The sequence below is a fragment of the Narcine bancroftii genome, chromosome 6, assembly GCF_036971445.1.
Source record: "Narcine bancroftii isolate sNarBan1 chromosome 6, sNarBan1.hap1, whole genome shotgun sequence".
NCBI classification, from domain to species: Eukaryota; Metazoa; Chordata; class Chondrichthyes; order Torpediniformes; family Narcinidae; genus Narcine; species Narcine bancroftii.
This window is the reverse complement of record NC_091474.1, coordinates 234,791,164-234,817,319: the sequence shown is the minus strand read 5'-3', so window position 1 is coordinate 234,817,319 and position 26,156 is coordinate 234,791,164. Positions and strand designations below refer to the sequence as shown.

The following is a 26,156-nucleotide window of genomic DNA, read 5'->3' as shown; positions in this document are numbered from 1 at the left end:
TGTCAGGGAATGAAAGCTTATGGGAGAAGGCAGGGCAGTGGGGCCGAGTTAGAGAATTAATCAGCTCATGATGGAATGGTGGAGTATAAGGCCGAATTCTCACCCTTATAGTATTATGGTGTTTGCATACCAGCCTTTAGACTGAATCAAAGACTTAACCATGGAGCTCTGAACTATATTTATTCTTTAATCAATGCCAATGAGATCAGTTGGATATTGATTATTATATTTCTATGGGAGCATAAATAGGCAATAGCATTTACTTGGGCATAATCTTGTTTTAAAACCATAAATTAATTGGCTGAAAAGAGTTTTTGGGATGCCTTGAAGTTGTGAGAGGCTCTATGTAAAAGCAAATCATTCAATGAATAGCCCCTTCAAGCCGGGAATATTGCGCCACGCCATTCTGTGTAAAAGGTACGCACATGGAATTGGGGGGGGGGGGGGGGGCATGGTAGTCCTGCCTTTAAGCCGGCAGTGAAAGTGTTCACATTGTCAAATCGCACTATGCCAGCATTGTTTGGTTCAGCGTAAAAAAAAGCAAAGCCGGCTTAATGATGGGTCTTCTTTACAGTGTATTGTGGGATCTCTGTGTAAAAAGGGCTATTGATGGATGCAAGTGGGAGCAAACAAAGCTGTGGCATTTATTTACTCCAAGTGGCATGGTGTAGGTGAGCTCAGTATCACAAAATACCTGCAGCATGTCGCAGAGTCCTTGGAATTTTCCATCCCCATAAAAGCAAGAAGGCTAAGTCATGAAATATATTCATCTAAATTCAAGATTCCTTTAATAGTACAGAATACATAATAATGCATTCCATGAAAATGAATTTGCCTTCTGCTTGCTGTAAGGTAGACAAAGAATCAGCATTAATGTCACCCTTAAAGTAAGAGAGAAGGAGAAGCAAAAGAGAGTCCCTTCAGAGACACTGGGTGCTTGTGGATTCACCTCCAACGCTCCCGCAGCCTCTGCAGCGTACAGGCTCCTGGTCGATTCAGATCCAAATCCAAATCCCAATCCAGATCCAAATCTCTGACAAGGTCAGGAAGCCTTCAGCGCTTGAAGCCCTTCGGGAGCCCTTCTTGCCCTCAGCACCCTCTAGAATCCCGGCCCCCCTGAGCCAGTCCCCAGTAGCCTGTAGCCAATGCGGGTTGCCCGACCGCAAGTCACCCGCAACCTATGTGGGTTCCTCAGCCGCTGAGCCCCTCGCTGGTCCGCTGTCGTGCTCGCCGTGATGTAGGGTCTGTCAGCTTCTGAGCCCCTTTCTGCTGCTGCCGTGGTCACCATCCAGTAGGGCCTTCTCCTTTTTAACGGAGGGTGCTCTCCCCATTTTTGGTCCACTATGCCCTGGAGCCTATAACACCTTATGGCTCCTGCCAAACGCAGGCTCCGCTATCTTGGGCCCAGACTCTGCCATCAGTTCCATCATTTCCTTTAACAGGCTGTTTGAAGTCTGTACAGAACTGCCAGCATTAGGACCGGGCAATTACACCCTTAAGAGCAGGGCTGTGTCTCTGCTCTCCCGGATCCACACTAGCTGTGGTGCTACCTTTTACAGCAGTTCTGGCAACGACGGCATTTTCTTTGGCCACACAGGAGAGTGGAGTGGAGACCAAGATCAGCTCACCTTGATCTGATGGAAAGGTAGTCAGGGTCGAGAGCTTGTGGGGGCCACCTTGCTCCTGTTTTGCGTATGATTTGAATGAATTTGCCTGACTCACGAGGGTCGCCAGCAACTGAACTGCACCTTTGTCCGTGTTTGCTTATAGCAAGCCTGATGTATCCTTGAGGGAACCAGTTAGAGTGCACTTAAAGAAGTAAATCTCCAACTAGTCAACTCCCAGGAGCTAAAGGGTGGCCGAGTCTGCACCACTTCCTGTTTTGCCAAGTTATCAGTGAGCCACAGGCCTGCAGCAGTTCTGGTTTCTGTTTGGATTTTAATTTAGAGTTACAGCATGGTTACAGGCACTTCCGGCCCGCGCAGCCCAATTACTCCCAGTGACCAATTAACCTTACTGACCCTGTACGCCTTTGGAGGGTGGGAGGAAACTGGAGCACCTGGAGGAAACCCACGCAGATCATGGGGATGTCATAAAAACTCCTTACGGACAGTGGCGATTCAAACTCAGGTCGCCAGCGCTGTGATAGCGTTATACTAACCGCTATGCTAACCATACCGTCTTTAGCGTGGTCTCCCCAGGACCTGCATGGGTTTGCTCCGGGTTCTCCAGTTTCCTCCCACCTTCCGATAATAGGTTAATGGGTTAGATGGGTGGAATTGGGCAGCTTTGGCTCATGGGCCAGAAGGGACTGTTACCATGCTGTGTCTCTAAATTGAAAACCAAAATTAACCATGCCACCGGGTTTACTCATAGCATGTGGATGTCACTGGCAAGGACAAATTTATTGCTCTTCCCCCATTGTCCTGGAACTAAGTGTCATGGTGAACCATATCAGAGGGCAGTTGAGGATTACCAGCGTGGGGAGGCGTGGAGGATCTGGGTCAGGTTGGCAGAGGGAGCAGAGTGGAGATTTCCTACCCTGGTGGACATTGGAGGTGGAGGGGATCAGTTTTCTGATTACCATTGGAGAACTAGGTTGTAATTACAGAATTTATTTAATTAACGGACCGACCTGCATAGAAGTTCAGAGGTTCTGCTTGCCCCAGAGTGAAAGGATATTCATCAAGGGCCCATTTGGTGGAACCGGCTGAAAAGTCTTTCTTGTTTTCTTTTCCAGAAAATTGATTTTCAGAACGACTGGAAGATCATCAACCTGTTCATCGGGGGCAACGACTTGTGCAATTACTGCACTGATTCGGTAATTGAGCTGTTCACTCTGAGTGAGGGTGAAGGGAATGCCCCAGATTTTGGCGATCATGTGAATCTCAGTGAGGAGAAGGGGAGGCAATGGAATTAGTCCTTAACCTCATGCTCTCAAACTCTCGGAAGAATGCAGCCGTAAGGCGCAGGAGCGGAATTAAGCCATTCAGAACATCGAGTCCACTCTGCCATTTCAATCATGGCTGATGTATTTTTCCTCTCAACCCCATTCTCCTGCCTTCTCCCCATGACCTACGACACCCTTACCAGTCAAGAACCTCCGCTTTAAGTGACTTGGCTTCCACAGCTCTTTGTTGCGGTGAATTCCACCGATTGATCACCCACTGGCTGACACCTCTATCCTAAAGGGAATTTTTTTAACCCTCTGGACCTGGGCCCTCCCGCCACCAGAAACCTCCTCTCCACATGCACAAATGGCTGGCTTAGCAGATTCAAGATTCATCACGATATCTTCTCTGGTGAGCAGAATTCAGCGGGTCATGAGGCAGCGGATAGGATTCAGTTAGGGACTGTAAACGTAAGCCTCAAGCAACCAGATAATTCACTTATCCGGCATCTACCCTGGATACCAGGGGTTTTACGGTATTTACAGATTGCTGACCTTAAGCCGCTTTCCTTTTCCTCTTCCTAGGCTTATTTCTCCGCTATAAACTTTGCAAAGCGGATAGAAGAAGCATTGGACATCCTGCACAATGAGGTAGGTTCACAATAACTCTTGTATCTCGCACCCCAACCCACTGAGTGATGGCCAGTTTCTGTGAATTAATTTTATTTTTGATGTGGATCTCTTTTTGGAGTAAAATTGTGCTGGGGCTGAAATAGAATTTTCATGAAAGTCGTCATATATGCGATTATGAACGTTCCGCATCCATGTCGAAGGTACTCGGGTGACTTTAGTAATGAGGGTGCGATGAACGGAGCCATTTGTTGGCTTCCTTGATACAGCTTCTCATTCTACTGACTGAGGGGTCAGAAGCCCCAGGTTACGTGTACATATGTGATTTCTGAAGTCGAATGACACTTAGGCACCATCCAACGAGGAAGTTAAACAAGATAGTCTACAGGCGGTGTGATTGTAGCTTAAAACATAAAATTGCTGGAGAAACTCAGCAGGACACACAGCGTCCATAGGAAGCAAAGATTATGACCACCGTTTCAGGCCTGAGCCCTTTGTCGAGAGCGACAAGGACACCTTTATTCAACTGGACTGCAAGCATTGGTTCAAACAACGGTATCAGTGTTAAACATGTGGCATTGTTAAACATTGTTTCCGAAACAACCATCAACGTCAAGTAGGTGGCTTCCGTAGCAGCACATCAGTGGAGGCTGCGGCTTGAGAAGGAACCTACTGCTTTGCCACCTGTGTAAAAAATCTAGCCTGAGTTCCAATAAAGGAAGGGGCAGATTCATCCTGCACCCACCTCTATTGCGTGTCTGAGAACTCTGGCCAGCTCAGCCTGACCCTGCCCCAAAACAACCATGTTCTGTGAGAGAAGGCTGGGCTTCATCCTAGCCCTCAGTCCCAAAACCTTGGTAATTGTCGTGTATGTACTTAAAACAAGTGAGTATACCATGTGATATGATCATGTGATATGGCTTTGATACAATCTTGTATCAGACACTGACCTTCGGTTGTGAGACATTGCCATCAATAAAGTTTTTTTTAATGACTAAAACTACACAGGCATGACCAAATTCAAGTTTCCTTTATCGCCACATACATAATACTCAAAATTTGTCTTGCCGTAAAGGAACATCAGGAGGTGCCCCCACCGGTAAAGAACAAGCCACAGAGAGTCCCTTCAGAGACGCTGAGTGGAGTTCATCTACAAGAATAGCAAATCTCCATTAGCCTACACCCTACAACAAAATTCCTTCCCTTGATGCATTATATTCTTTCACAACAGCGCCATGCAACTCGGGTTCGAATCTGGCACTGTCTGTAAGGAGTTTATACATTCTCCCCATTGTGGTGACTAGGAGTTGGTGATCCTCCTAACCACTAGAGGGAGTCGGAGATAAACATTGGATTAGATGCCCCACAAGGTTGTGAATTGTTAATAAAATATTATTAATATGAAAGAATCTAAGTTTCTTTATAACAATAAAAGTACCAGGAATGGGGTAGACACCTGTGTCTATGTGGGTTTCCTACAGGTTCTCAGCTTTCCTCCCAACTTTCAAAATATATGGGGGGGTCATAGATTAATTGGGGTATTTGGGCGACATGGGCTTGTGGGCCAGAAGGGTCTGTCACCATGCTTTATGTATAAATTTAAATTTAAATTTTACATTAATTTAAATTTAGTCACAGAGCAAGGTAACACGCCCTTATGGCCCATGAGTCCGTGTTAGCGTCTTTGACTATGGTTAAGGCTACACCTTAGCTTTTAAAATTAATATCTTGCTGAGCAGATACTGTGTTAAAATGGGCTGTTTGCCAATTATGTAAATGACAGTGTCGATCCTTCCATAGGTTCAAAGAGTATTTGTCAACCTTATTGAGGTTTTGCAACTCATTCCACTACGACGTCTTTACCAGGATCAGAAGATGAGCTGCCCCAGAGCACTTATGAGGTACATTAATTCCACCTAATGTTTCCCTTCTTGACACTTTTCCCCACCTTTGGAAGCTAATTTTGTGCACGAGAAGGTCAAAAGAGTATCTGCATTTTAATTTATTCCTTCATGGCATCTGCCATTTACTCTCCATTTTTAATTGACACTGAGCTGAAGAATTGGGCCATGTCTAAGAGCAGGTCTGAATTAATGAGGGGTCTGGTATCAGCCAGACCAGAAGAGGGTGTCACTTTGCATTCCAGAGGAACACTGGAAAAACCAGAATTTCTCTGTGGTGAATGTCTGCCAAACTGCCTGTCTCCCCTCTAATTAGTTTTGAGTTCAAACCCATGACATTTTTATTCCAGAACTGCCCTTCTTACTAAATTTAAATTCAGATTGCTGAAAATCTGAGATAGAAAGAGAAAATACTCGGCAAGATCAACAGCATCTGTGGAGAAAAGAGATAACATGAGAGGTCACGACCTTTCATCGCAACATAGAACACCACAGCATAGAAGCAGGAGCAGAATGAGACATAATTTAAAAAAAATCTTTTTATGTAGAAATGGAAGAAACCAAAACTTGACCTCTTCATGGGATATATAGAACAATACAGCACAGTACAGGCCCTTTGGCCCTCGATGTTGTGCCAACCCATATATTCCCTCCTAAAAAAAATGTTCTAAACCCTCCCTAGCCCATAACCCTCTATTCTTCTTTCATCCATGTGTCTAAGAGTCTCTTAAATGCCCCCAATGTTTCAGCTTCCACCACCATCCCCGACAAGGCATCCCAGGCACCCACAATTCTCTGTGTAAAAAAAACTTACCCCTGATGTCTCCCCTAAACTTTCCTCCCCTCACTTTGAACACATGTCATCTGGTTTTTTTGCTGATCCTGCCCTGGAAAACAGGTGCTGGCTGTCCATCCATCTATGCCTCTCATAATCATGTAGACCTCTATCAAGTCTCCTCTCATTATTCTATGCACAAAAGTGAAAAGTCCCAGCTCCGTTAACCTTGCCTCGTAAGACTTGTTTCTAATCCAGGTAACATCCTGGTAAATCTCCTCTGCACCCTCTCCATAGCTTCCACATCCTTCCTATAATGAGGTGACCAGAAGGGGGCACATATACTTTGAGCAGAGTCCTGGGAAGGAGTGGGGGAGGGGGGCATAGCCAAATAAAAAGGTTTTGAATAGGTGGTCTAAATAGTTGTTGAGCAGAAGACGGACACAGCCTAGATGATAGGAGATATGGAGTCTGATCAGTGCGACACACTGTGCCTGATTCACGCCATTGGTGCTGAAGATGATGGAATACGCGACATGTAGAAACCCAAAATGAGTAAATTGTCTGCTGTATATTTGCAGGATGTTGTGCTACTGTGTGGTAAAACCCAGCGAAAACTCTCCAGAATTGGAGATGATGTCTGAAGCAAACAGGGCCTATCAGGTATGGCCATTGTTTTAGCAATCAAGATCAAGGTTTCTTTTGTAATATACATGATCAACTTCTGCCTGCCGTAAAGCAAGCCATGAGCATTACTCAGCACCTCTAACAAGAGAAAGAGAAGCAGAAGAGAGTCCCTTCAGAGGCACTGAGTATAAGTGGATTTGCCTCCAGCTCTCCCATAGCATCTGGAACTGCACAGACACCTGTTCCAACTATCAGTAACCCAAGCTCCAGGTCTATATGATCAGAAAGCCTGTTGCGCCCGAAGCCCTTCTTGCACTCAGCACCCTCTCAAATCCTGGTTCTGATACCTGGTTTCCATGAGACAGTCTACCGGAGATCGTGGGCTGTGTGAGTCCCTCCACTGTGTTCCCAACAGCCTGTATTGATCCCTCAGCCATTGAGCTCCTCACCGGTCCACTACGAGGGTCGCCGGCCTGTAGGATTGTCTCCTCTTCTTCTCCTCAACAGGGGCATGGTTCTCCCCAACTTCTGGTGCCCTGCACCGGTCCACTGCTCTCTGGGAATATGCAATCTCTCATGGAGCGCAGCCAAGCACAGGCGTTGTCATCTTGGGTAAAGAACTCCATGGTTGCAGGATTTTTAAAAATGAATTCTGTTGATTCCTCTCACAGGGTGTTTAAAGTCTATAATCAATTAGGGGCAGTAGGACCCTGCGGAACACTACTATGTCTCCACTCCCTGATCTCCCCGAGTCCACACCACCAGCAGCACTCCTGTTACAGCGGGTCCGGCAGCGCCACCATATTATTTTTAATAAGTGATTCAGCACTCCTACTACCTTAGTCAAAGCTTTACAGGGGCTCTGTATTATAATTCTGAGCTGAGTCGCAAAGTTACTCAGCTGAGGTAAAACCGGTGCTGTGACCGAACGAACCTCTTCCTGCTACAGGATCTGAATGAGTCGGGCAGAATCAGTGGGAGAAAAGGAATGGTCAATATTTCGGCTGGAAACCTGAATCATCACTGAGTCTTGATCGTTCTAAACCAGTGGTTCTCAACCTTTTTTTTCAGCCACTCACGTGCCACTTTAAACATAGGTACTCCGTGGTCAGTGAATAGTTAATATGAGTGGGAAAAAAAAGGCTGAGAACCACTGACATAAGACAGTGAAAAACGTAGTTTGAAAAAATCAGTTTTGTAGTCAGGTAATTCCTGAAATTACAAGATTTTAATTTTAATTCAAATCTGTAACATCATTGTACTAACCGCTACATTAACTGCGCCGCCATCACAATGAACCACCCCCCTCCCCCTGCCCAATCCCCGTTTAAGGCTGTCCTCCCTTGCGCCTCGTCCCGAACCTCTGATACAACTGGGAAAAGGCCTGAGGTCCTTCAGCGCCCTCACGAGCCCCAACCCTCAATGGGGAGTGGGGTTCTCCCTCTGGGACTGGCCCTCATTCATTTCTTTTCTTACTCTTCCCCCCACCCCCGACTCCTCAGCACACCACTCGAATGCTCGTCGAATCAGGCAAATACAACACCCGAGAGGATTTCACAGTCGTCTTGCAGCCGTTCTTTCACCACATGGAAATCCCGATGTTAGAAGTAAGTGTCGATACCCATTTATTGCGGGACATAAGGACCCCCTCCTCTGTTCTCCCTCCCCCTCATCTCCTACGTTTTTTAAAAATATACAGTAAAACCCCTGGTACCCAGCACCTATGGGGATTGGTAGATGCTGGATAAGTTAATTTTCTGGTTGCTTGAGATTGTGTGTTGCTTGATTGGCGAACTATTTTAAACTTGCGTATTTTTTTCCCTATTTCTAATCCACGGGTTGTTTGCCAGTTGCTTGAGGCTGCCAGTTGCTTGGATTCTGGATAACAGGGGTTTTACTATATATATTATCTCGGGAGGTGGACCCCACCAGGAAGGTCAGCATTTATTGCACATCCACCTTTGCCCTCATGAGGGCACTATTGAGCTGCTCCCCAGAACAGCGGTCAGTGAGGGTAGGTAGGAGGAGTTTGTTACAGGTGAATCACTTGGAGGTTGTTTTCGAAGGCATTCAGGGCTGCACATGCTCACACTAGGTGCTGGGTCTGGGCTTCAGAGATCCCTCCCTGAAGGACAATGTGGAGCACCGTTCATACTTAACACATCTCTAATTTCACTCCAGCAAACCTTACTCACCAAATTTAAATTCCTCACCTAAAGCGATGAGTCATTAGTTTTAGATGAAATGAGGTTATGTAGGGCTATGATAGGGTGGACGGCCAGCACCTCTACTTTGGGGCAACAATAGCAAATGCCAGAGGATATTGGTTTAACCCTTTGGACTCTGCGTCCCTGTTTTCAGGGACTACCAACAAGCACACATACTCCGTGTCCCCGTTTTCCACGACTGGTTTTATACCCAACCACCAGTTGGTTCGTATTGGTGTTCGTACTGTAGTTTACCCATGGACCCAGTCTGGAGAATATATTATGAAAGGTTAACCCAGACGGTTAAAGTGAGTGGAGGTATGTTTAGGGAAAGGTCAGGGACACGTTTCTTTTTAACACCGAGAGTGGTGGATGCTGGGATTGCATTGGCGGGGGTGATGATTGAGGCCTGGTACAATAGGAGCATTCAAAAGAGTCTTAGTCAGGCACATGAATGTAAGAAAAATAGAGGGTTATGGGAGAGAGGTCGGGAAGGGTTAGATTGTTGTGAGGTAAGTTTGCATAGATGGGTGTAACATGGTGGGATGAAGGACCTGCACTGTGCCGTAATGTTCTATGAAGGTGAGTTACTATAACCACTACCCTCTGTTTGACAACAGAATGGTGCATTTCGACAGAGTCGGCATCAGAAGAGATCTAATTGGGGGGCATTAGGGTTACCGCGAGGGGGGCACAAATTACCATTCGAGAACTCACTCAGTGGGTACCATACCTGCCATGGACCTCCTCCATCCACCACACCATCACCCTTTCCCCCCCCACTCCCTCCAGCGACGCTAGTGCTGAGGGTGAGTGGGGGGAGCGCAATAACTCTCGGGGGGGGGGGCATGGCCAGCGAATGCCCTCATGGTGCAGAACCTGCAGTTAGAGCAACTGCTACCGCACAGCTCCAATGAGCAAGCTTCGATCCTGACGTCTGGTGCTAAGTACAGTTCAAGTTCGTTGACACATGCACCAAGGTGCAGAGATGGAGGTTGTTTGGCGAGCAGATCAGTTAGCAATCTCATGCATAGTACAAGTTAAGCCACTGTACAGAAGTGTACAGTTACAGAGAGAGAGAGCAGTTGGTACGGAGCAAAAGCAGTGCAGTTTCATTATCTTGAGATTCATTCAGAAATCTGATCACAGCAGTTAAGAAACACTCTCCTTGAATCCGGAGACCATAAAACCAAAAGAAATAGGAACAGAAAAAGGCTTTTCAGCCCATCGAGTCTTCCCCACCATTTAATCATGAACTAATCCATATTCCCTCAGTCACACTGCCCGGCCCTCTCCCCATAACCCTTGATGCCCCAGATAATCTAGAACCTATCAATTTGCCTCAAATATATCCACTGACCTGGCCTCCATGACCACCGGTGGCAACACATTCCTCAGATTCACCACCCTCTGGCTGAGGAGATTTCTCCACATCTCTGTTCCAAGTGGCCGCTCTGCGATCCTGAAGTTGCGCCCTCTTGCCCTAGACTCTCCCACCCTGGGAAGCAACCTTTCTACATCTACTCTGCCCCTGCCTTTCAACATTTGAAATGTTTCAGTGAGATCCCCCCCCCCCTCCCCGTTCACCTAAATTCCAATGAGTACAGGCCAAGAGCCATCAAATACTCCTCACGTAATTACCCTTTCACGCTCAGAATTGTCCTTGCAAACCTCCTGTGGACCCTTTCAAACTTTAGCACATCCTTTTTAAAATGAGGAGCTCAAAACTGCTCACAATCCTCCAGGTGAGGTCTCACCAGAGCCTTCCAAAGCCTCAACATCACATCCCTGCTCCTATATTCTATTCCAGTCAAAATGAATATGGCAGCCTTGCATTCACCTTCTGCACCACTGACTCAATGTGGAGATGCCATGATCTCACACTCTTGAGTCTTCTTCCTGACAGAAGGATGGGGAAGAGTTTGGGTCAGGGATAGGATGAGCCTTAAAATATGTTTGTTGGTTTCCTCAGACAGCGAGAGTTATAGGCAGAGTTGATGGAGGGGAGGAATGTGTGTGTGATGGGCTGAGTCTGATTCCAAACCCTCTGTGGTTTCTCGCAGTCTTGAGCGGAACAGTTTCTGTACCACGCAATGATGAACCCTGAACAGGACGCTTTCAGTAGAGCATCTTGAGAAATTATTAAGGGATGTAGGTAGCACGTCAAATGCCCACGGGCCTCTGGGGGGAGTAAAGTTGCCAGAAATGCTTTGCATGTCCTCTCCTGTCGCCGCACGGGTTTCATCCTGGTGCTTCGGTTTCCTCCCACAGTTGAAAGATATGGGAGTTGGGAGATTAATTGGCCTCTGTAAATTGGGTGTGGGTGAGGCATAGAGTCTGGAGGAAGCCTGGTGGGAGAGTAGGGAGAACAAAATGGGGGGAGTGTGTGATCAGTGCAAGTGGGTGGTTGAAGGTCAGCGCGGATCTGGTGGGTCCAATTTCCATGATCTGATCTATGATTGTATCTTTATTTATTTGATGCAGTTGAGTGACTGTCTTCAGATCTTTTGGCTATAGCTGTTTCTATTTCTAGTTCTGTGGTGTTATCAATGACCCATTCCATCATGTACACCTCTTCTTCTTCATTTAGAATGGGCATCCAGACACCTCGTTTTTTGCCCCAGACTGTTTCCACTTAAGCAGGAAGTTCCACTCACAGGTGGCAAGATCCCTCTGGAATAACATGGTAAGAAATTATTGGACAAATAAGTGACAGACATCACTGGCAATAGTTCAAGTTCATTATTATTTGACTGTACATGTACATCCAGACTAAACTGTACAACCAGACGAAACTGTGTTTCTCTCATGCATGGAGCACACACAAGAAACACAATGCGTAATAATCACATCTATACATTTATTTTATAACCATAACCATTTAACAATTACAGCTGGAAAACAGGCCATTTTGGCCTTTCTAGTCCACACTGAACTAAGTACGCTCCTCTAGTCCCACCTACCTCACCTTACCCATAATCTTCCATTCCCCTCCCATCCATATACCTATCCAATTTTTCCTTAAATGACAAAATAGACCCTGCCGCCATTACTTCTCCCGGAAGCTCATTCCACACGGCCACCACTCTCTGAGTGAAGAAGTTCCCCCTCATGTTACTTCTAAACTTTTTCCCCTTAACTCTTAACACATGACCTCTTGTTTCAAACTCTCCTACCCTCAAGGGAAAATGCCAATCCACATCAACTCTACCTATCCCCCTCATAATCTTAAATACCTCTATCAAATCCGCCCCCTCAATCTTCTAAACTCCAAGGAGTAATGACCTAATTTGCTCAGCCTTTCTTTGTAATCTAGATTCTGAAACCCAGGTAACATTTTCGTATATCTTCTCTGCACTCTTTCTATACCTTGTTGTATCCTTCCTATAATTCGGTGACCAGAACTCCAAATTTGGCCTCATCATGCCTTGAGCAGTCTCAACATCACTACCCAACTGTATTCTATGCTTTGATTTATAAAGGCCAGCATACTAAAAGCCTTCTTCACCACCCTATCCACATGAGATTCTACCTTCAGGGAATGATGAACCATTATTCCTAGATCTTTCTTCCACTGCATTCCTCAATGCCCTCCCATTTACAACGTATGTCCTGTTTTGATTATTCCTACCAAAATGAAGTACTTCACACTTTACTCAGTTCAGGATACTGTTCCAGTTACAGGCTACAATCTCACAGCCTGTATGAAGAACTTATTCCCCAGCCTGGCAGTCCTGATTTTGATGCTCCTGTATCTCCTTCTTGATGGTGTGCTGGATGGAAATGATCTTCTATAATTCTCCTATTTAAGCAACATTCCTAGTGAATGTCGACAATAGAGGAAAGGGTGACCCCAGTGATCTTCTAGGTCATTTTGGTGATCTCCTGTGTTGACCTGATCTGATGCATTGCGGCTACTGTACCACCCAATGATGCAGTCAGACGGGACACTCTCAATGGGGCTCCTGTAAAATGTTGTCAAGATGGGGGTCGGTAGCCTTGCCCTCCTCAGCCTCCTTAGGAAGTGAAGGTACTGCTGTGCCTTCCTGACTAATGAGAAGGTGTTGTGAGTTCAGGACTCTCCCTTTCCTCAATCTCTCTGTCTCCATCTCAAGAGATAGCTCTCAACAAACACCTGCTCCCACACCTACCTAGACTACACCTCCTCTCACCATGCCCCCTATAAAGATTCCATTCCATTCTCTCAATTCCCCTGTCTCCATCACATCTGCACCCAGGATGAGGACTTCCATGCCAGATCATCGTAGATATCTTCCTTCTTCAAGCAATGTGGCTTTCCCTCTACCACCATCAACTCAGTTCTCACCTGCGTATCCTCCATTACTCGCATATCTTCCCCCATGCACAACAAGGACAGGATTCCTCCTGTCCTCACTTACCACCCCACCAGCCTCTGCATCCAACACATACTCCTCCACCATTTCCACCACCTACTACATAATCCCACCAATAGACACATATTCCCCTCTCTTCACTCCCTCCATGAATCCCTTGTCCACTCCTCCTTCCCCACCAATTGTCTCCTCGGGATCTAACAACCTAGAGACCACAGGAGATGCTTCTCTTGCACCCACACCTCCTCCCTCAGCACCATTCAGTGCCCCATACAGTCCTTCCAAATGCAACATTTCACTTGTGAATCTGCAGGGGTCATCTACTGCCTCCGGTGCTCCCGCTGTGGTCTCATCTACCTTGGAGTGACTGGACACAGACTGGGAGATCACTTTGTTGAGCACCTCAGCTCTGTCTGCCACAATTGTGCAGATTTCCCAGTGGCCACTCATTTCAATTCTCCATGCCATTTCCTTGCCGACATGTCTATCCATGGTCTCATGCACTGCCAGACTGAGACCATCTGTAAATTGGAGGAATAACACCTCATCTTCTGACCGGTCCCCCTCCAAACAGTTGGCATTAATATTGACTTTTCTGGCTTTCATTAAACCTCCACCCCACCCCTTTTTTCCCCCATCGTCTCTTCTTTCCCTGTCTCCTTACGCACAGACATGATAAATTCTCACGTAGTCCCTTATCACGTCCAATTAATACCTTCTGTGGGTCTAGATTCCTCCGCCACTGTTTCTGAGACTTTCTGATACCTCCCGCTTCTGCCTTTACTGAGTTTTCCTCGAAGAAGGGCTCAGGCCCAAAACGGCGGCAATATATCTTTGTCTCTGAGAATGCTGAAAAGACAAGCTGAGTTCTTGCAGCATTTTGATGGTGTGTTTATGCCCATTATATATACTCCAAACTTTGTGCTCTCCACTCTCTCCCAATCCTGATGGTCCCTGAACTGAGAAAGCAGTGAAAAGATACACTGTTATGTCTGGAGGTCCAGTCCACATTGGGTGAGTTGGTAAATGTCGTTTCCTGGAGGATGATGGGGGGGGGGGGGGTGTGGGTGGGTCACAATTAAGTCTTTGGGTTAATCCAAAATAGGTTTTATGACTGGACCAGGCATTTTCTTTTAAACTCCAGATCCCAGTGACACAGCTCCGCATGGTGCCACCTCAAATCATCAGTGACATAGGGATCAATCCTGACCTCTACAACTGTCTGGGTGGAGTTTGCACCTTCTCTCTGAGACCGCGTGGGCTTCCTTTGTCCAGTCCAATCTCCTCCCACGTCCCAACCTTGCCGGGTTGAGTGGCCAGTTTAACTGGCTCTCAATGTGAGTGGTGGAAACTAGAGGGGAGTGGGGAGATTATGGGAAAATTAGGTCGTGGTGCGGTACAGCAGAGAAACAATCCCTTCAGGCCGAATTGCTCATCTGAGTGATTCAAAGTTGCTTGGATTTCACCCGTAACCCTCTAACTCCTTTCCGACGTACCTGTCCAAAAGTCTTTTAAACGTCGCATTTGCATCTGCGTATGTAGCTACTCGTTCCATAGACCCACCACTGTGTGTGGGAAAAGTTGCCCCTCAGGTCCCCTTTAATCTTTTCCCTCCCACCTTCGAGTTATGCACTCTAGTTTTAGACTTCCTTACCCTAGGTAAAGGCTGTCACCATTCTCTTTGAGTATACCCTTTCATGATTTAATATATAAGTAAAAGGACACCCCTCAACCCCCTATTGTTCAGAGAGAAAAGTCCCAGCATATCTAGCCTCTCCTTATCACACAAGACCTGCAGTCCCAGTAATAGCATCCTTTCCAGCTTAAACTAGTGGGAGATTGGGATTGCTCTGTTGGCTGCCGTGGGCTCAGTGAGTTAAATAGCCTCCTGTGCGGTAAAGAAATTTAGAAAGTTTTAGGCTTTAAGCTGGGCAGAATTCAAATTCCATCTACAAATTTGCTGATGACCCCGCGGTCTTCAGCAGAATCACAAACACCAATGAGGAGGTTACAGGAGGGAGATCAGCTGTCACAACAAAAACCTTGCACTCAACATGAGCAAAACCAATGAGGAGGCTACAGGAGGGAGATCAGCTGTCACAACAAAAACCTTGCACTCAACATGAGCAAAACCAATGAGGAGGCTACAGGAGGGAGATCAGCTGTCACAACAAAAACCTTGCACTCAACATGAGCAAAACCAATGAGGAGGCTACAGGAGGGAGATCAGCTGTCACAACAAAAACCTTGCACTCAACATGAGCAAAACCAATGAGGAGGCTACAGGAGGGAGATCAGCTGTCACAACAAAAACCTTGCACTCAACATGAGCAAAACCAATGAGGAGGCTACAGGAGGGAGATCAGCTGTCACAACAAAAACCTTGCACTCAACATGAGCAAAACCAATGAGGAGGCTACAGGAGGGAGATCAGCTGTCACAACAAAAACCTTGCACTCAACATGAGCAAAACCAAGGAACTGATTTGGGCTTCAGGGAGGGGAAACCAGGAGAACGCAAACCTGTCCTCATCAAGGGGTCAGCAATGGAAAGGGTAAAAAGAACTTCAAATTTCCGGGTGTAAACATCTCTGATCTACCCAGGTGCCTCCATGTTGATGCAATCACGAAGAAGTCTCGCCAGCGGGTATAATTTTTTTAATTTTAATTTTTTTTTTAGTTTAGACATACAGCATGGTAACAGGCCATTTTGGCCCAAGAGCCCATGCCGCCCAATTGCACCCAATTAGCCTACAACCCCTGGTACGTTTTGGTACGGTCAGGGCACTGTGAATGGCTCTGCTGTGCAAGAGGGCCGGAAAAAGAGTGGTAGGACAATAGTCATAGGGGATTCAATTGTAAGGGGAATAAACAGGAGCTTCTGTGGCCGTAAACGGGACTCCCGGTTGGTGTGTTGCCTCCCAGGTGCAAGGGTCAGGGCTATCACGGAGCGGCTGCAGGGCATTCTGGATGGGGAGGGTGAACAGCCAACTGTCATGGTCAATGTTGGTACCAACAACATAGGAAAAATGTGGGATGAGGTCCTACAAGTAGAATTCAGGGAGCTTGGAAGCAAGTTAAGGAGTAGGACCTGTAGGGTAATAATCTCTGGATTATTGCCAGTGGCACGAGCTAGTCAGAGTAGGAATTGCAGGATAGATAGAATGAATATGTGGCTTGAATGGTGATGTAAGAGGGAAGGGTTCAGATTCTTGGGGCATTGGAATCGGTTCTGGGGCAGATGGGATCAGTTCAAACAGGACGGTCTCCATCTGGGCAGGGCTGGGATCAATGCCCTCGGGAGAGTATTTGGTAGTGCTGTTGGGGAAGGTTTAAACTAATGTGGCAGGGGGATGGGATCAGGAGTAGAGAGACGGAGGGGTTTAGCATGAGGGAAGAAGTCGGAGATAGGAGGGTGAAAAGCAAAAGAGGAAGGCAGGTAACCTTAGGGCAAAAATGTAAAAGGGCCACTTTACAGTATAATGGTGATAGGGTTAAGGCTCTGGTAAAAACAAGCTTGAAGGCCTTGTGTCTTAATGCAAGGAATATTCTTAATAAGGTGGATAATTTGAATGTGCAGATAGCTGTAAATGACTATGATATAGTTGGAATCACAGAGACATGGCTTCAAGGGGACCAAGGCTGGGAGCTTAACATTCATGGATTTTCAATATTCAGGAGGGACAGACAGAAAGGAAAAGGAGGTGGGGTAGCATTGTTGGTTAGACAGGAGTTAAAAGCAATAGAAAGGAAGGATGTTAGCTTGAATGATGTGGAATCAATGTGGGTAGAGCTGCAAATTGCAAGGGGGCAGAAGACATTAGTGGGAGTTGTATATAGACCACCTAACAGTAGAAGAGAGGTTGGGGATGGCATTATACAGGAAATTGGAAATGCATGCAACAAAGGCAAGGCAATTATAATGGGTGACTTTAATCTCCATGCAGACTGGATGAATCAAATTGGTAAGGGTACTGATGAGGACGATTTCTTAGAAGGTATACGGGATCATTTTCTAACCCAGTATGTTGAAGAACCAACGAGGGAACAGGCCATTCTAGACTGGGTTCTGAGTAATGAGGAAGGGTTAGTTAACAATCTTGTTGTGCGAAGCCCTTTGGGCAAGAGTGACCACAATATGGTGGAATTTTACATTAGGATGGAAAGTGACAGGGTTAATTCTGTAACTCAGGTTCTGAACTTAAAGAAGGGTGACTTTGAGGGTGTGAGTCACAAATTGATTAAGTTAGATTGGCAAATGTTACTTAAAGGATTAACTGTAGAAAGGCAATGGCAAGCATTTAAGGATAAAATACAGTGTTTGTTCATCCTGGTTTGGAAAAAGAATAACTCAAGGAGGATAGTACATCCTTGGATAACAAGGGAAATCAGGGAGAGAATCAAGTGTAAAGAGGAAGCGTATAGACTAGCCAGGAAAGACAGAATACCAGAGGATTTGGAGAAATTCAGAGTTCTACAGAGGAAGACAAAGGGATTAATCAGGAAAAGCAAAAGAGATTATGAGAGAAAGTTGGCAGGGAACATAAAAAATAACTGCAAAAGTTTTTATAGATATGTAAAGAGAAAGAGACTAGTAAAGACAAATGTGGGTCCATTGCAGTCAGAAATAGGTGAATTGGTCATGGGGAACAAGGACATGGCAGACCAATTAAATAACTACTTTAGTTCGGTCTTCACTAGGGAAAATATGAATAATCTTAAGGAAATAATAGGGGACCATGGGGCTAATGTGACAGAAGGACTAAGTGTAAGTTATGAGGTTGTGTTGGATAAATTGAAGGGATTAAAGGCAGACAAGTCCCCAGGGCCAGATGGTCAGCATCCCAGAGTGCTAAAGGAAGTAGCCCATGAAATAGTGGATGGATGCATTGTTGATAATTTTTCAAAACTCTTTAGATTCTGGAGTAGTTCCTGAGGACTGGAGGGTAGCTAATGTAACTCCACTTTTTAAAAAGGGAGGGAAAGGGAAATCAGGGAATTATAGACCAGTTAGCTTGACACCGGTAGTGGGGAAAATGTTAGAGTCAGTTATTAAAGATGTGATTGCGGCACATCTGGAAGGTGGTGAATTCATTGGTCAGAGCCAGTATGGTTTTATGAAGGGAAAATCGTATCTGACTAATCTTACTGAATTTTTTGAGGATGTAACTAGTAGAGTGGATAGGGGAGAACCAGTAGATGTGGTTTACCTGGATTTTCAGAAGGCTTTTGATAAGGTCCCACACAGGAGATTACTATACCAACTTAAGGCACATGGTATAGGGGATATGGTATTGAGGTGGATAGAGAATTGGTTGACAGATAGGAAGCAAAGAGTAGGAATAAACGGATACTTTTCGGAATGGCAGTCAGTTACTAGTGGGGTACCACAAGGCTCAGTGCTAGGACCCCAGTTATTTACGATATATATTAATGATTTAGATGAGGAAATAGAAAACATTTCCAAGTTTGCAGATGACATGAAGCTGTGTTGAGGCTGTTAAGTGTGTGCAGGGTGACTTGAACAGGTTGGGTGAGTGGGCAAATGCATGGAAGATGCAATATAACGTGGATAAGTGTGTGATTATCCACTTTGGAGGAAAGAATGGGAGGGCTGAGTACTATCTTAATGGTATCCAATTAGGAAAAGGGGAGAGGCAAAGAGACCTGGGTGTCGCTGTGCATCAGTCATTAAAATTGGGCAGGCAGGTGCAGCAAGCAGTAAAAAAGGCAAATGGTATGTTGGCATTCATATCAAGAGGATTCGAGTACAGGAACAGAGAGGTATTGCTGCAGTTGTATAGGGCCTTGGTGAGACCTCACCTGGAGTATTGTGTTCAGTTTTGGTCTCCTTATCTGAGGAAGGACATCATTGCCATGGAGAGAGTGCAGAAAAGGTTGACCAGATTGATACCAGGGATGGCGGGACTTGCATATGAAGAAAGGCTAGAATGACTGGGTTTGTACTCACTGGAGTTTAGACGATAAAGAGGAGATTTAATAGAAACGTTCAAAATTCTTAAGGGATTTGACAGGCTAGATGCAGGAAGATTGTTCCCAATGTTGAGCAAGTTTAGAATCATGGGTCACAGTTTAAGGATAAAGGGAAGTCCTTTAGGACTGAGAAGAGGAAGAATTTTTTCACTCAGTGGGTGGTGAATTTATGGAATTCTCTGCCACAGGAAGTGATTGAGGCCGGTTCCATAGCTATATTTAAGAGACAGTTAGATTTAGTACTTGTGACTTGGGGGATCAGGGGGTATGGAGAGAGAGCTGGAACAGTGTACTGAGTGGATGATCAGCCATGATCAAAATGAATGGCGGTGTAGGCTTGAAGGGCCAAATGGCCGACTCCTACACCTATTTTCTATGTTTCTATGAAAGGTTGGAGGAAACTAGAGCTACCGGGGAAAACCCATGCAGACAATGTACAAACTCTTTACAGACAGTGCAGGATTCGAACACCAATCCCAATCGCTGGCACTGTAACGGCGTTGCGTTAACTGCTACACCAACCGGGCCGCCCCTTCATTAAGAGTTTGAGGAGATTTGATACGTCACCAAAGACTCTTCAAATTTCTGCAGGTGTACCGTGGCGAGCATTCTGACTGGCTGTATCACCATCTGGTATGGGGGTACCAATGCACGGGACAGGCTGAAGGTGCAGAGAGTTATGAACTCGCCCATCGCCATCATGGGCACTAGTCTTCACTCCATTTAGGATATCTATGAGAGGCGGCGTTTCAAGAAAGCAGCCTCTGTCCTCAAGGACCCCCACCACCCAGGCCATGCCCTCGTCACACTGCTCCCATCAGGAAGCCTGAAGATGAACACCCAAAAGTACAAAAGCAGCTTCCTCCCCTCCGCCATCAGATTTCTGAATGAACAGTGAACCACAGACATGACCTCACTTTCTCTATTTTGTACTAATTAATTTTTTTTTTTAATAGCCTATTTATGGAAATGTAACCTATCGCAATGTTTTGCACATGTAATGCAGTCCAGAACAATGAATCTCGTGTAACATGTTCAGATTCTGATAAACTCTGATTCTGGCCTGCCGAGGTAGATTGCTCAGTGGTTGTGACAGGCCTCAGACAGGTACCTCTGCACCAGCAGTGTTTGCCTCTGCCTTCTCATCCATTATCCAAAGCTGCGTCCATAAAATAAAAGGCTCACGGTTACCATCGGGGTTACCACGGCGCTGTTATGGCACCAGCGACCTGGATTCGGATCCGACTCTGTCTGTAAGGAGCTTGTACGTTCTCCCCGTGTCTCCGGGGTTTTCCCCAGGTGATCTGGTTTCCTCCCACCTTTCAAAACATATGGGGGTGTAGATCAGAATCAGAACTTGTGGTCTTGTGATTTGCAGCATCACACAGAGCAAACATTCATATAAACCACCTGACAAAAATAATGTGCGAAAAGTCTAAGTCAGGCAGGGTCCTTAGATCATTGATTATTCAGGAATCCGATAGCAGCGGGGAAGACAGCGGGAAAGAAGCTGACCTTTCATCTTTAGGCTCCTGAACCTTTTTCCCGATGGTAGCAGAGTGAAGAGGGCACGGCCTGGGTGGGGGGAGTCCTTGAGGACAGTAACTGCTTTCTTAAGACACCGCCCCTTGTAGATGTCCTCGATGGAGAGAAATCTGGTGCCCTGTGATGTCACAGGCCGAGTTAACAACCCTTTGCAGCTTTGGGTGTAATTTGGCGGCATGGACTCAGAAGGACCTGTTATTGTCAAAAGAAAACTACACCACACTCTCCTTCAGATTGCATCAGGTAGCAATCCTACTCTAATGCTCATCTATTTGCCCTCTTGCTTTGATATCATGGGCTTCGGCGACAAGACTGGTTGTTTGAGAGATCAGACACATCCATTAATATTAATAGCTCCACATTCTCCTGAATTCATGAACTGTTCTCCTGGCACCTGCGGCTCTGTCCTGACAACAGGGCTCTTCTATAGCCATTGTATTGTTAGTCTTGGGAGTGCAGATGTCATTAGCAAGATAAAGAACCCATTAGTACCGGGAATACAGGAAGAAACAAATATTTAACCACACATCGCCTGATGTGATATGCAAACTGGCTCCTCAAATAACAGAGTTCATTCACGCTCCATGAACCAGTCCTTTCACCCGCTGATTGCTGCACTGGTGGAGCTGCCACATCACAATGCTGACCTCCAGCGTTGTCTATGAGCACTTCACATGTTCTCTCTATGACCACAGGGACATAGTATAGCACAGCATAGGCCCTCCAGTGCACAATATTGTGCCGACCTACATAAATCAACCTAGCCATTCTCTTCCTCAACAGTCCATAACCCCTTTATTTTTCATGCATCCATGTGCCTATCTAAGAGACTGTTGAATGTCCCTATTGTACCAGCTTCCACCACCACCTTTGGCAATGCATTCCAGGCACCAACCACCCTCTGAGTAAAATAAAAATACCTCTGACATTTCCCCTAAACTTCCTCCACTCACCTTTAACAGCTGCACCCTAGTATTGGCCATTGCCATTTGGGAAAATGGTGCTGGCTCTCCACCCCATCTCTGCCTTTCATTATCTTGTACACCTCTGTTACGCAAACCGAGCATCTTGGCGCCTCACAGTTCGGCAGGCAGCAACCTCCTTTGAAGAAGACCGCAGAGCCCACCTCACTGACAAAAGACAAAGGAGGAAAAACCCAACACCCAACCCCAACCCACCAATTTTCACTTGCAACTCACAGTTCGGCAGGCAGCAACCTCCTTTGAAGAAGACCGCAGAGCCCACCTCACTGACAAAAGACAAAGGAGGAAAAACCCAACACCCAACCCCAACCAACCAATTTTCCCTTGCAACCGTGTCTGCCTGTCCCGCATCGGACTTGTCAGCCACAAACGAGCCTGCAGCTGACGTGGATATTGCCCCTCCATAAATCTTTGTCCGCGAAGCCAAGCCAAAGAAGAAGAAGACACCTCTGTTAAGTCACCTCACATCCTCTATCACTCCAAAGAGAAAAGCCTTACTTCACTCAACCTGTCCTCATAAAGCATGTTCTCTAATCCAGGCAACATTCTGGTAAATCTCCTCTTCACCCTCTCTAAAGCCTCCACATCCTTCCTATATTGAGGTGACCAGAAACGAACACCATGCTCCAAGTGTGAAACACAAAAATCTGTAGATGCCGTGGTTGAAGTAAAAACATAATGCTGGAGAAACTTAGCTGGTCAACAGTGTACTTTTTGTAGCAAAGATAAAGACACAAAGCCAGCCCTTCATCAAGTTTTTCAGTTTGGAAGCAGTGAGAGAGAATCCCACAGAACTCCCTTCGGAGAGCAAAGGAGAACTTCTTCAGGGTAGGCAACCCTCTTAGAGATTTTGGAGTAGACAGATGTAAAACACAAAAGGCTGTAGACACTGTGGTTGAAGTAAAAGCACAACTCAGCAGGTCAAACAGTGTCCTTTATGCAGCTGGGATTAAGAATGATTGGGAATATGATTTGAACATAACATTTTCAGATGATTCTCAGTTTGATTAATGATTCTTCATTTTGTGCAAGACATTGTTTATTACAATTTAAGGTGGTACATAGAACACATATGTCCAAACGTCAGTTATCTCGTTTTTATGCAGATATTGATCCACTCTGTGAGAAATGTAAACGTTTTGAAGCTTCACTGATCTACATGTTTTAGGAGTGCCCAAATTTAGAGAGATTTTGGAATGACATTTTCCAACCTTTATCAACTATTTTTAAGATCAAAATGGAACCATGTCTTTTAATTCACGTGAGCCGAGTACACCTCTATCTGCAACTCAGGAGAAAGTTTCTCCCCTTACCACGCAGATAGCCAGACGAACTATTTTATTGAGATAGGTGATGGCTCTTCACCTACCCCATACCCAGTGGTTACATAATGTAATGTCCTATTTAAGCTTGGAGAAAATTAGATACAGTTTCAATTGGAAAGGATATGGGGCCCGTTCATTGAATACTGTCATAATTGGAAGAATTAAAGAATTTTTGAATGCCCTGGAGTTTCTCTGTCCGATGTCTGGAGGTCACTATCCAATCCACAATATCCCTTTTCTTTTACCTTTGATTAGAGGGAGGGGGTCGATTAGATTTAGTTTTTACGGGTTTTTTTGTTTGTTTTTTTTATTTTCATAATTTTTTTATTTGGATTAATTTGGTGAATATGGTTTTCAACCCTGTTATCATAGATAACGCAATAACTTGTTTCTCATGTGGATTAAGGAACTGTCCAATGTCGTTCCATCCATTTTCTTTGAACTTGTATGTATGTGTTTTTCGTTAAATTTTGTATGTAAGTTCATTTGTTAAACTCAACATAAAATATTTGAGAAAGGAAAGAGAAACCAAAGGTAAAAATACTCAGCCCACTGTTTCAATCTTTATGAAGGGCTCAAGCCCGAAACATCGGTTACACATTTTTACCTTTGCTATATAAAGGACACTGTTTGACCTGCTGAGTTTTTCCAGCTTTATTACGTTACTCCATGTGTGGTCTAACCATCCCTCTTGACTCTTGAACTCAATCCCTGATGACTGACAGTCAACTGGCATCTGTGATTTTTTTTTTTATGTCTCAGATTTGCTCTCTCCATTGGTTTAGCCTGGTCATGTCCCACAGTCCAGCTGTTAGCACAGCATAATGAATGCAAGGAAGCAAAATGTACTCTCGCGAGAACTTAGTTGATCTCACCCTATCAGCGATATTCTCTTTGTCTGCCCATCCCCCTCCCACCTTCACTAACACTTTTGGGTAGAACAGTTAGTGCAACACCGTTACAGTGTCAGTGACCTGGTGCTGTCTGTGAGGAGTTTGTACGTTCTACCCATGTCTGCATGGGTTTCCTCTACCCTTCAAAACATACAGGGTTTTCTTTTAATAACAAAAGCACAGAAATGCTGGAGGAACTCAGCTGGTCTCGCAGCGTCCTTAGGAGGTAAAGATATATTAACGACGTTTTGGACCTGAGCCCTTCTTTCCACAGAAATGCCGAAGGAACCCAGCCAGCCACTACAGACCCATTTCAAACGTCTTCCTCCTTCTGGACACGTTCTTCCAGTCTTCTGCCTGCACTGGGCATTTATATTTCCAACTAATCCTACCCTCCGGGTTTTTTTTATTGGATGTACAACATGGTTACAGGCCCTTCTACCCATGCTGCTTAATTACACTCAATTAACCTAAACACCGGTACATTTTGAAGGGTGGGAGGAAACCAGAGGAAACCCCCGCTGACACGGGGAGAACATACAAACTCCTCACAGACAGTGCCAGATTTGAACCCAGGTCGCTGGACCTGTAACAGCATTGCATGAACCATTAAGCTAGCCTTGCTGGTTGTGGGTTAATTGATGCATTTGTGGAGGGGAGGCCATGGACTCACCGTGCTGCATGTCAAAAATTTTACATTTTATAACTCCCTTGTTTTCGCTCTTTCCCAAATCTGACAATGAACTTCAGACGTGAAACGCTGACGGTTTCCCCCCCTCCACCTCCTGTGAGTGATGAACCAAGTTCAAAAGCTCAAAAGGCCCATCTACCGATTTATCCCTGTTTTTGTGACTCAGGAACAAGTCATTGGATCTCGAATTCGACCCACAAGTCAGGGCTATTCCCCAACTCAACTTTTGGACCAATTCCCTCCACATCAGCAACTCCAGAATTTGATGCTCCTCTGGCCCCCGTTTACACAGGGATCAAGCACATTATCTGTCCCCAGATATCAGGAAAAGATCAGGGGCCTCGAAATACGAGAGAAGGCACATCATTCTTATCTTTGGGAAGAAAAATAACAGTACTTTTCTTTTAATCTTAGTTACAACCTGTCGGTGAAAAGTCCAATTTCCAAGATGTCACAAAGAACATCTCCCTTAGCTGCCCATCACAGGTATGTACCTGAATTACTATGTTCCTATATAAGTGGGCAGGGTCCAACCACCCAATTTGACTGCTATCAGCTCCGTACAGGGTTGGGACAGCCCGTTAAAGGAGCCGACAGTAGTTTTATTTAAGATCCCACAGCCGCGGGGTCTGGACCCAAGATGACAACACCTAGCAGCCATGAGGGGTTGCAAACTCCAGGGAAGTGGAGGACTGGCACAGAGTTCCAGAAAACAGGGAGACCACCCCTCCCACCCCATCTGAGAAGAAGCAGAGGACCCACGATGGCCATCCTGTGAGAGGCTCCATGGCTGAAGGAACCACGCAGGCTGTGGGCTGCTGGATACTGTGTTCTAGGGACTCACAACTGGCTGCCGACTGCTGGAGAATGGCTCAAAACTGGCTGAATGGGTGCTAGGTATCAGAACCAGGATGTGAGAATGTGCCGTGGGCACTCAAGGGAGGTTCAGATCTGGAGCTCAAGTTGCCGAAGGGTTCGGACTTGACTTCGTGTAGCTGTGGAGGAGTTCTGGACGTGAATCCATGGACATTTGATGACACTGAAGGGACTTCTCTTTCTCTGACTGTAAGTGGCACTTCAGGCAATTTCTGCCAATGGAGAATCTGTCTGCCTTATCACAGGCAAAAGCAATTTCATGGAAAATGACACTTATTGCATGACAATAAATCCAATCTTGAATCTTGAATATCTTGTGATCTTGAAATACCGCCCCAGACATCTACTCTCCTCTCCCCTCCAATCCATTTCAAGTATGTGAAATCCTGTGCCGTCAGAGTTAAAGACAGTTTCTTCCCTGCAGCCATCAGGCTCCTGAATGAACCCCACAAGAGAGCTCTAATG

General features: G+C 45.6%; 1 protein-coding gene across 2 annotated transcripts in view; it reads left to right on the top strand.

Annotated features, from left to right (window-relative positions):
- plb1 (phospholipase B1) overlaps positions 1-26,156 on the top strand; it is a 192,025-nt gene that overhangs the window by 124,267 nt on the left and 41,602 nt on the right. For both annotated transcript variants that reach the window (XM_069887716.1, XM_069887718.1), the window contains exons 35-41: positions 2,741-2,821; positions 3,476-3,541; positions 5,321-5,421; positions 6,778-6,859; positions 8,326-8,430; positions 11,621-11,716; positions 25,230-25,301. In XM_069887716.1, coding sequence (XP_069743817.1) covers positions 2,741-2,821; positions 3,476-3,541; positions 5,321-5,421; positions 6,778-6,859; positions 8,326-8,430; positions 11,621-11,716; positions 25,230-25,301 — 603 coding nt within the window. The remainder of the gene's footprint in view (positions 1-2,740; positions 2,822-3,475; positions 3,542-5,320; positions 5,422-6,777; positions 6,860-8,325; positions 8,431-11,620; positions 11,717-25,229; positions 25,302-26,156) is intronic.